General features: G+C 36.6%; 1 protein-coding gene across 1 annotated transcript in view; it reads right to left on the bottom strand.

Annotated features, from left to right (window-relative positions):
- Positions 1-3,808: 3,808 nt before the first annotated feature.
- Positions 3,809-12,332, bottom strand: part of SLC25A12 (solute carrier family 25 member 12) — a 76,902-nt gene continuing 68,378 nt past the window's right edge. Inside the window, exons 16-18 of the mRNA XM_072418331.1 lie at positions 8,046-8,204; positions 6,734-6,824; positions 3,809-4,453 (exon numbers count right to left, since the gene is read on the bottom strand). Of these exons, the coding sequence (XP_072274432.1) occupies positions 4,261-4,453; positions 6,734-6,824; positions 8,046-8,204 (443 nt within the window). The 3' untranslated portion in view covers positions 3,809-4,260. The remainder of the gene's footprint in view (positions 4,454-6,733; positions 6,825-8,045; positions 8,205-12,332) is intronic.

The raw sequence follows: 12,332 nt of genomic DNA on the forward strand, positions 1-12,332 counted from the left end.
TTTGAGAACCACAGCTTGCCAAGCTCAGCCTGGGAGATGGAACAATCTGCAAATGGCCAAGTTATTTGCAGATTGCCATCTCTAGTTTCCAGAAAGGACTCGCACAATACAGCAGCCCAGAGACGGGTGAGTGAATCCCTCTGAAGCAGAAATAGAATGTACTGTGAAACTGAAAGGCACAACAGAGACACAAGTTATTATATTACTTCTGCTAGTACTGGCATCTCAGCAAGAATTCATTTGTTGCTGGTGTTGACACGGAGCACAATGCTTGTAACATCACACCAGCTAGATGAAATTGGTCACTGGAAGTCGAAAAGTTAACCCTGGCAGTCTCCGCGCTCCTCTACTCTCTGCCAATCACAAGGCAATGAAACTGCCATAGCAAAGGAAGGGGAATGTAGAGGATTTTACTGCTTGTCCAAGAGAGCTGGTGTCAGTAGCCATTACATTGTAAATATGTCAGAAATAATTACTTTCAGCTAGAGGACCCAGCATGACATGTCTAAGTGCAAATGAAGCTGATGTAATACATGGACATCTCTGTTACTGACTTGTAAAAACCTTTAATTTGTTAATTGAAGAATATCTTTATATTAATATGTATAATATAGTTTGCTGCTGCAGTGAAGGTTGATTGTAAATTATTCAGTTAGGCTACAGGCTCACATATGTGTTTTAGTGCCCAGCAAAATTAACCTTCCATCGGACAAAGTAAAATTATCGACCGACAGCAGCATGGCTGAATAAAACTAATTCCTGCTTCTGATGTGTCACTTCCTCCCTGGCATAGCGGGAACATTGCTATAGAGGCAGGTGGGTAATTTATTCCTCTTCTATTGATCCTGGTCCAGGCAATTTGCTAGTGTGGCATGTACCATATACAAAAATGGTTTCAAATACCACAGCTTGTCTTTGGACCTCTAAAAGGGACATTCTTCGCAATTCATCTCTATTATATTTTATAATATATATTATAATATTGCCTAGTTTTTATGCCATTAGTTATACTAATCATTGGAAAATATTGTGCAGTAAAATATCTATACATAGAAAAGCTGCTGCTTAGAGGTCACAGGTCTGCTGTGCCTAATGGTAAGTCTGTCCATTGTGCTGAATTTGGACACATTTCTCTGTACCTACTAATTCCAGTGCATATACCTGTACCTATAACTCATAACAACCTGGAATAAACAAAAATACTTGCATGGACGATCCATGTCAAAGCACATTCTATTAAACAAACTTTGCAGATTTAAAATATCTACAATTACTCCTAAAATGACATTGTGTATTATTATTATTTTACCATATTATTTTACAGCAGCCAAAGACTTCACTAGTGAAGGTTTCCCTAAGCTACTTTGATTTGTTTTAGAGGTTGCAGGCAAACTGGAACATTTTATTCCAGATAGACATTATTGGATCAGGATCCATCTAATGATATACTGAATAATTAACAGCAATGATCCTAAAACAACTTGTGTTAAATGTATCAATAATTTTCTCAGACACTTATTTTTCATATGTTTCTGGCTGCTAAAATCTCTTCAGCAAATGTGGCAGGCTTCAGCAGTGAATATCCATACTACAAAACAAAAAAATATCCCAGATCATGATCCATGAAAAATTTCAAGTATTTTAGGAGACAAGCAGGGAGTTTTGAGAGGGTCTGGAATCCATGGGTACACTATATACAACCTCCTACTTGCATCATGCCCTGGGGAATGACCCAGGTTAAAAGGGTGATATAACATCAGTTGTTGTTTGCGTTTATATTTCTCTGATAAACCTTAAAAATCGCATAAAAATAAACAACCAACAATGTCATTTTATTATAAAGCAATGTATTTTTTTTATTTATTTTTTTATTTTATTCTCAATGTTTTTATTAAAGGAAGTGTTATAGAAGGTCTACAAAACATTGAAGAGTTTGTATAAATTGTAAAAAAAAGTGGAATTAGGTTCATGGTACAGGTAGTGTACTGGTATTCTTCAGAAAATAATATATTTAGTGTGATTCTTAATTACAATACATATTTCTGAATGTTGCCTATAAGTGAATTATTTACTTATAAATATTCACTTTTTGAGATCAGATCAGACCATTTTCATATAATACATTTGTACTTGGTCTGCAGAGTACAGAGTGAACCAAAGGTATATATCATACAATGGGCAGACTGAGTAAACTCTTCATCTCTCAGGGAAGTGCCAACAACAGTCATCTATTTGCTAATAGGGAATATTTAAAACTGCTACAAAAACTGCACCATTAGCAAAGTAAACATCTTACTGGCCAATGCATATTATTTCAAATCTGCACTTTTAGGCAACGTTCTTAATGACTCCTAATATTTTTAAAGTAGTTAGTAACAGGAGTCCTAATCACCCTGGCACACGATGCCCACTTCTCCTGTTTGTATAGATTTAATGAGCCTTTCTGGCATCGTTTTCAGTCTCTTGGCAGCCACAGCAACAAGTAATCTTGGTGTTCCTGCCTTTGTCATTCCATTCTAGTTGTCCATGTTCCTAGTTAGTTTTCAATGGCCCACCAGCATATTACAAAGCTCTCCACATGATTCTCCCTTTTCTGTATATATGAGGTTACTGGCAATTCAATCAGTCTTGGCTTATATCCTGGTGATTAACATATTGAACCATTACAACCAGGGAAACCTTCAGACCATAGCTACCTTACCATCAGCAGCATTGGCTTGACCGGGATTTATTATACTTTATTCACAACTTTAATGGTTGGCATATTTAAAATGTGGTTAATGTAACAGTCACTAAAAATATGGTAAATGCCAATTGTAAGTTTTCTAGCCTAGGATAAAAAACCTGTTAATGTGTTAGCAGTTTTGGATTGGGTGGTGCCGGTCCAAAGGGGGGAATTTTGGAGCCGTTGGAGTTTTAACTAGCTATCCATCCTTCACCATTATGTGAACTCTCAGGACTGACACCGTGGCCCTGATGTATTAAAGCTCTCCAAGGCTGGAGAGGATTCACTTTCATCAGTGAAGCTGAGTGATCCAGCAAACCTGGAATGGATCTGGTCTAGAATTGATAACATTTGTTAATTCCCTGAGTGGTAATCCCGAGTGTGGCTTAGGTGAAAAAAAAAACATACTGAAAGCAGTAGCTAAAAACATAAAAACTAAACACTTACCCGGTCCCATTCCTCCTTCTGAGGTGCTGAGAAGTTCCTAGCTTTGCCCAGAAGAGGGCAAAAGCCAGGAACTTCTCAGCACCCCCTCGTATTTTATATGTATGTGTGTGTATAATATATATAGTATAATATATATATGCTACTGTACAGTTTTATTACGGGTTTCAGTTTTTTATGCACTCTTGTTTAAGCAGATTTTTGTGTTTTTTTACTTTATTATTATTAAATTTATTAAATATTGGACACATTTTGGTGAGTTAGGCCTAAGAATTATAGGCATACAATGTAACATAAATTTCCATGCAAAACAATATACCGCTTTTGGCATAAAAACACTGACATAATTAGACCGCCAGGGAGGTTAACAAATAGCTAAAGAAGATTTTAAAATCTATTTCAGGTTTGCTGGATCGCCAGCGTCACTTATGAAAGTCTATCTTGCCTGATTAGCAGTGAGGCCAGTATTCTTGTGGTCTGCTGATTAGTCCTATTATGGGGAATTGGTGCCCCAACAACTTATATACTGTATGATCTCTGCTACTGTAAAGCCATCCGAAAGATCTATAAACACAAGTTGAAAGTGTTTAATTTCTGGAATCTTTTTGTTTTCAATGTACACAAGGAAATACCACAAAATCAAACAATAATGTTTTATTTCCATAAAATACATCAAAATGAGTAAATGAGAAACTGAAATCATAAAACATTATATAATGTCACGGTAACACCTCCCTTATGTCCTGTACATTTCACCTCCACCCCTTGCAGAAAGACGTCTTATGTGCCGTGATGTCTCTGTACAGATGTACAATATGTACAGTAACAGTGAGTGCAAAGCTGTGAAAAGCAGTCTATTAAATGAAGAAAATAAAACACACACGCATGCTCTCTTTAGGAAACAAGAATACATTCTATGTGCTGAATGAAGCAGATAAATCTCTTCTGTGCAAACAGGTGATTTGTCTCTTAACAAATAATTATATTAGAATGGGATGAGCAGCAGATAAATCCCACATGCAACTGACCAGATATACTGAACTGTGCTGCTTCTTTAAATATTATTTGTACCAGGGCCCCCTGAGTCTCCATTATACTGAAGCTGCAGATTTGACCTGAGAAGCCACCTCAGGAGACCTAAACTTTGGCAGGTAGAGACCAAACTTGTTTTCTATTCCTGCAAATGTAGCAGTTGCCAGTCTGTAGCCTCCAATATGGTCTGGTTGTGCAGGGGGAAGGTTGGAGATTCTTGTCTTTGGTGAAGGCTCTGCCCCTGAAGGCTTGCTGTAAGGAGAAAAATACAAGTCTTCATCAATGAACAAGCTCGTATTGTGCCATCTGATTACAACATGAGGCTCAGAACATAAACCAATCAGTTAGCTACGTGTTACAAAGCTGTTTATTTTATTGAACAGGCTACGCTCACAGAGACCTTTATGTGACTTTCACAGCAGCTTCTGCATGGAAGATTTGGAGCTGAGGAGTGCTGATTGGTTCAGACAGTTGCTAAAAATGTTGAGGAAAGGGAGCCTCGGACATCAAGCAACTGCTTGAAATACACTATTTATCCATCTACATTTACGCACACTGATATGTTTGTTTGGGGTTTCTGGATGAAGGGTTTCCTGATTAAAAAAACCTGGTGACTGCTTGAGTCTTCTCTACATAGTAACAAATATGTCCCCAGCAAACACAGCCTCCTTGTCCAAGCAGCAGGGCTCCTTGGTGTATAAATCTCAAGACAAAACTTTGTTTTATACAGTATGATATGGGGGGAGAACTCCTGGCATATTGTTTTTGCATCTGTTGACCACTAAGGAGGTTTCCTATCACTTCCTCTCCTGTTGACACAACCGGAAGTAAAAGGGAAATCCTTGGACAGTGTGGAAAATGCACTGGTAGGTTAGTTGTCAGCTGAACAAGTGTTCCTAATGTAAGTGCATTCAATATTTGGTTGAAAGACAGAGAGTGAATCTCCCTAAAGCTACAAACGCATGTCAGACGATCGTTGCCAGAGATGAAAACAGCATCCATCAACCCCTTATATGTACTTAGCTGTGCTGTGCTCAGCTTTTTGCTTTTTTGCAGCCAGTGCTGAAATAAGCAGCTAGGTACCTGGGAGGAATACTGGTGTTTTACCCCCAGTCAAGTGGATTGCTTTAACCTAGCAATCACATTTTACTCCATACCTGGCTGTGGAGGAACAATTAGCACAGGTAAGTCATGGGTCATGGAACAAGATGACAGTGTCTCGATAAAAAATGTGCTGCCAAGATCACCACAACTGAGATATTTGGTAAGCATGTAAAGCAAATAGCCAGCGCAGTAGGATTTGAAAAGTTACTGGAAATCCTTTTAAAGGTTAAACACACACTAAATAAAACAGAGCTCACACAAGTTCTTTGTTTTTGGCAACTCCCTAATCTTATGAGGTTGTTATAGAATGCTGCTGTCCAGTTCTGTTACCCAATATATTTTTATTCCATTGTGTTAACTTCATCAAAGGGTTTAAATAACTGTAGATAGGTTATGCATGTGGGTTTGAAGAAGGAAAACTTGAAACATAGACAGCAGTGAAAAAACTAGCTAATGTTTTAATTATTCCTTACTCACACACGAAAAAAAGTTTTGCTTTATGGACATTCAAATGACCCTGCAAAAGAAAAATAGTAACACTTACCAGTAGTGAATGTGCTCTGTTTGCTCTCTTGCAGCACTACAGCAGCTGAAGATTCTTTAGCATGTGACATATTCTTAAGTTTGTTAGCCTTTGTTCCCAGTTGTATACTGTGGTTTCACCAGACAGCTATTATGCTTCTACAGTACACCGGTGAGACCATGGCATACAGACGGGATGAGGAATTCTCTGATGCCACAGGGGACTGGAGTCACTACCCTTCATACTGTAAGTATTACTATAATCTTCTCCTTCTCATAGCTTCATTTGTTTCTCTACAGGCAAGGTCAGCTTTAATAGCCTATATATGCCAATTTCTATCTGGGTCCTTTGAAATGATTACAGTAAAGAACTTTTATTTTATATCTTGGTTTTGTGCATAAGTTTCCAAAAGAAGAATAGGCAGTGTGAGGATCTGTTTGGCTGATTAAATCAACAAGAAATGATTTTATGATGCTAGCTGCGTTGCCCCTTAACAAGCACAGCACAGATCCCACCAGGTTACATGGCTTATTTCATCTCCCCCACTTTGCTTGTAATGAACACTTCACTGTTCAAGCTGTATGTTCATTTGTATGGAGCGCAGACGATACTGAAAAAATGGGTTTAGTTAAAGAACGGAGTTTCAATTTAAGATGTGTTCAGCTAAATGATATAGTTTTTTCTCAGCCTGTGAATTGATATCACTCTGCAGAAGAATCCAGACTTTCACAGACATGCCTCCCGTGTCAAATGTCTAGAATGAAATCACCAGAGGACCGGAAAGAGAGAATTTGTTCTATAATAAGCTCGGGCGGGCTGCAGCACCCGGCTGACTAGAATTTCATCAAATCTCCAAGTTCCTCTGTATAAAAACATTATTTACATACAGAACATAAAATACTTACATTCCTCCAAAATCCACATAGAACCATCTCTGCAGCAACTCATAGGTCACCAGTGTGACACCAAACTGGGGGGAAGATCGGAACACTCGAGCTGTGGGAACATCAAATACCATTATAAATTGATTTACCCAGGAGGGTTATAGCTTGGTCTTAAAGGAGTATGATGTATAAGTTCATGTTTAGATTTCTAAAAGCAGACAGTAAAATGTGTGGATTAAATCAAGTCTACAAAATATTTTCAGTGAGGTAATATTGAAATTTATCAGATGGGAAAGCTGCACTGAGCAAATATGTAGGATGTCTTTATTGACCAACCTTCTCAACATGCTAGTGCCAGGCTCTCATTCTCTACCATCATTTTCTAAGGAACAGACGTAAGTACGCAACTCAGGAATTTTGATTTCACTCTAATTACAAGATTTATAATTTATTAATCCCAAACTCTCAACAAGAAGGTCAGCCACCACTTGTCAACTTGTATTGTTAACAATAATACTAATCACATACACCTGTTGTAAATAGGTTATAAACATCCTTTAATAATAAAAATTAAGAAGGTCAGCCACAGTGCCCCCCATATTTCACGTTTTATTATTATTAATAAACAGTATTTATAGAGCCCCAACATATCATGCAGAGCTGTACATTAAATAGGGGTTGCAATGGACCTTATGTTTGATTTGATATATTTTGATGATGAGATCTTATATGCAGACCTGTAGAATTTTTACAACTTTAATGGCAGTGCACTTGGCATTCCTGTAGATTAGATGCTGAAAGTCCAGGATATGCCACATACAGATTTTATTCCCTGCAATTAGTCTGGATTGACTGGTTAGCACAATAAGGGGCCAGTAGCTGCATCTCTGCACATCATTACCAAGAAGGAAGCATAGCCTGCATAAATATCTAACTAAAGTGTCCGGATAAAGTTGAATGAATCCACGTGTGGTGTATCTAAAACTTTTTTTTTAAAGGATTCTTCTCTTTATCGTACAAGGAGCTATTGTTTCCATTTGATTATCCACTGCCAAAATAATAAACATTAAAAATGGTATGGATCCAAACAATTCCTAAAAAAAGTAGTGCTACTCCACTGACAGGATCAGAGGGTATCTAGGTACTCCAATAAACACTGCCTGGTGTAGTCCATCTTTAAAATATTCATTTCTGATCCCTTTCTCAGGCTTACTGCACTTAGCACATCATTATTTTGTGCACCTTCTTATTAAATTTGCCTGACAGTGAGTGCTTGCCTTTGTTTTTGCATCTCCATGTCCAATACCCAATATATTAATATTAATAAAAATACCTCCAGCTCCTTTCCAGAAAGCTCTTGCGCCTTCTTCTCTGAGGATTTTTTTAAAGCAATCAATAACACCAGTATATGTGGTCTGGCCGGCTCGCGCTGCCACTTGCAGTCTTGTCTTGATGACATCAGCAGGGGTTACTAAGGACGCTGCAGGTACACCTGTATAAAGACAAATGATATATTCACATAAGAAAATCTTACTGATCTTCACAGGGAAAAACAAAATGTCTCAGATAATTAAATTGTTCAGACTGAGGGAACTCTTCAGAATTTAATAGAAATGTTCTAGGGAAGAATGCTATTTTAAGATATATGGAATATAATAAATGTACCTAGTGTCCAATGAATGTTACTTCAGTTTGTACAGAAACACTTTAACAAGAATGGGTGGGTGATGGAGCCAAGTGTGAGCTGATGAACTCACAAGATTCCAGAGCCATCTAGAACATTCTGGAAGTTTTCCAAAGCAGAACAATTTGCAACTAGAACCCACAAATCACTGTAACTATCATCATATTATTAGAAATACCAGTCTACCTGCAATTTATATATATTTTTTTAAACTTTTGTTTAGTGAATATGTTTGGTAAGACTAGTATATTTCTGAGCTGCAGAAAGTTTAGTTGGGTTGTGATTGTTGCCCAGAAATATTAAAATGAATAAAGTTGGGAATGTCCATGTATTACATGTTTCTGGGGCCAAGTTACATATTATATCTGTAATAAACTGCTAAAATATGTCCCATACACCCCTAATGGGCGATTTGTGGGATAGTGGAGAATACATGTACTTGTTTTTCTAAGGGAGCTAAACGATTAGCACTATTACTTTCAGCAGTAGCCAAGAAAACTATACTCCATTGCTGGTTGGAAATTAACCCCCTATCAATGCATCTTTTTCTAGCTAAATTGCAAGAATTGTTTAAAATGGAATGGGTTGAAACTTTCATGCATAAAGAATCAAAAACACAGTTTTTCTTAGAAACCTGGGAAAGCTTTATTGACACACTTAACACACCTACAAAATAAAGATATACAATTGTTTCCATCACACCACCTGGTATTTGGGTAGAGAACTGGAGAATAACCCTCCTATAGATGTCGAGTAAACTCTGTTCTGTAAGTCTATTGTGTATGATGTCATTTGTTTGCTTATAATCTATTTGTGTACTATTACCAATGTACTGTTATTTGTTATTCAAAGCATTTCTGTACTGCAACCGTTATTTCAATTTGTATGTACCATTGTTAATTATTGTTAAACCTCAATAAAAAAATATAAAAAAAAGGAAAGAAGATGGTGCACCACAGTGGTCAGAAAAATCCAAATACTTGAAATATACCTTTCTAAAATATACAACACTCTTTAAAAGTCAACTACAGCCAAACATTTAGTATGGAGAAATAATACTAATACTAATACTATTAGATAATAGGCTGACTTCTGTCTTTGCTTTCTTGCACAGTTGGGGGCAGTACAAGAATCTTTAAGATTTGACAACCAGTGTTTTTAATGCTTTTGTCCCCGTTGCTCATTGTGTCTGCCTCTTAATAAATCAACCAACACACACTAATAAATATATTATTTTATTGCTGTATGTGTTTAACTTTATATTGCAGGAATGACAGTGTCTCTATGTCTCTATAAAGCATTTTGAACTGGATGGATGATGTGGGGTTAGTTTTTCTCACTTTTCTTTTACCACTCCACTTAGACGTAGATAGATATATGATCTCTGTTAGATTTAAAATATTAATCTCAATATATTCTATTTGCTTTTGGGATGATGAGAAGAAGAAAAGCATTACCATTTTGGAGCTTTAAAATAATAATTTTTCTTGATCTTTATTGCAACACTTTTTCCAGTATACCAAGTCTACCTTGTATATCTCTAATAACACTCAATTATAATATTATTGGCCTCCCATCAACACGACAGTGTATTACATCAACACACAGAGAGCGTATTACATTTGTATTCCTAGCAGCTAAACACACTAGCTTTATGTTAGCACAGATCAACTTTTAATTTTTAGTGAAAAAAAGTACCTAAAGAACAATTAATGGGAACCAAATGAGTATTCTTACAGATGGACAAGGAAAATTATGAAAATGTATGGAGACCTTGGCCCCATCAGATTTGTTATTGGCCACCCCCTCTCATTCAGCCATCTTTTTTTATTATGCCAGGAATTTTTTGTTCCTCTTTCTCCTTTTCCTTTTTTCAATAATACTTTTCTTTTTCATTTCTTTACCTTAATTACGGTTACAGTACAGGTTTATGTTTTCACCTCCTTTAAATAACATTTTCAGAAGACGGCAATCTATCGACCAAAGCAAACTTATTTTGTGGTTTACTTACACTTATATTTCTTATGGTAAATGAACAAACATGACAAACAGTACTGTAGAATTGTTCATCCCTATAAATTATTTTGCTTAGGAAAACATTCAATAACAATAAAGAGAATTGAAACTTTGCAGTAAAGTTGTATAACATCCTTGTTTAATATAAATGTGAGAAAAGAGTGGATCTTGTACACTATATGGGCCTGAGAATCGTCATCATTTGGATAATTTTTTTTTATTTTAAAGCTGAACAGTTTATGTTTTCCTCCAGCTTTATATGTTTATAAGAACAAATACAATAATGCATTTATTATGAAAAATTTGATATCTTTACCTTTTTTTATGTCTTTTGACGGGAGGAGGGGGTAATACAAAATTCAGGAGATTGCGTTCTCAATAGGATGTGAATCTAGGGACCCAGCACTAAGATGTAAATGTACCAAAGCCTGGTCCATGATGCCCCATGGTATACTACGTAGAAGTTGTAAAGCATTTTCTTGCTTATGATTTGCTATACAGGACTCAATTTGTGAACCCAAAGGTTTCAGCTATAACTATAGTGTGCACACAAAAATGAACATTTTTTGTCTTAAAAAAATCAGAACTGCCAATAAATCTTTTGACTTATATTCCTAAATAAACGGCCACAGATTAAATGACATTTAAAAAAAAGAATAATTAGAATAGTTTATGGTTCAATCAGTGCTGAGAAAAGGGTTTATTTTTACTAAGGTTTAACCCCCAGCTGCTGACAAATGTACTAATCTGGCACGCACTTCGGTGACACAATCCATGTGCCTGTGGATGTAGTTCTGGGACACCAATGACACGCTTGTTACGATAGCTACACACACACACCAGGCATTAAACAAAGTGTGCATAATGAAGACATAAATTGATTAGCACGCTTGTTTCACATTCATAGGAGTTGTGAACAGCTTATCTACGGTCAATCCGTAAAGAGAGATTTATGATGACGGATTCTATTAAGTAACCCATGCGTATCCCGCAGTTGTTGAATGATAATAGATCCCACCATTTCCTGCATTAAGATGCTAGGGAGGCATGATGAAACATATAGTTCCCTGAAGTCTAAGTTCAACCATGTTTTTGGGATAGAACAGGGCAAAACTAGAGCCACTTTTTTCAGGTATTCTAGACCTCATTAAAGAGATTTTCATAGTGACAACAATATCACCAGACATAAATTAAAATATTTAAAAGGAATTCAATATTGACCGGGGGGATTTATGTGTCTGTGTCCCCGTATCTGGTCTCCCTAAAGCTACGTACACATGTCCAACGGTTCTCGCCCGAGAATCGGCTCAGGGCCCAGACACAAACTGTGAACAGGGCCTGGACTGCTCTAAAAGATCTGCTCAACCCATGTTGAGCGGGAACACTTATCATTACTAGATTTTTCATAGGCTAGGACAAAAAAGAATCACAATCAACCATTAAGATAAAAAATAACCCCAACGTTAGAATTATTATTATTAATATTATTATTAAACAATATTTATATAGTGCCAACATATTATCCAGAGCTGTACATTAAATAGGGTCAATGTATCTGGAGAATGGACCCATTTACACCTATACACATCAACAAAGTACATTGCTAAGCCATTGTTTTAGTCTCACATCAGTTCCATGCATTGAGTGAGCTGACAAAGACATGAATATAGAAATAGCACATATAAACAAGCATGGAAAGCTGCATATGTAGCCTTAAAACCTTACCCTGACATTAATCTTCTAGACTTGGCTATTCCCTATCACACCTAGAAGTTCTGTGAAGTTTCAATAGATTACATTAAACAATTAAAGTTTAATCATGCTGATTCTAGCACAGTGACTGTGTTTCCTGGATAGCACTGAATGTGATATAGCTTGGAGTTACTCTTTAACCAGAGCTGAAGAAGTCTCTGGTTTGTC

The sequence above is a fragment of the Pyxicephalus adspersus genome, chromosome 7 (assembly GCF_032062135.1).
Source record: "Pyxicephalus adspersus chromosome 7, UCB_Pads_2.0, whole genome shotgun sequence".
In the NCBI taxonomy this organism is placed as follows: domain Eukaryota; kingdom Metazoa; phylum Chordata; class Amphibia; order Anura; family Pyxicephalidae; genus Pyxicephalus; species Pyxicephalus adspersus.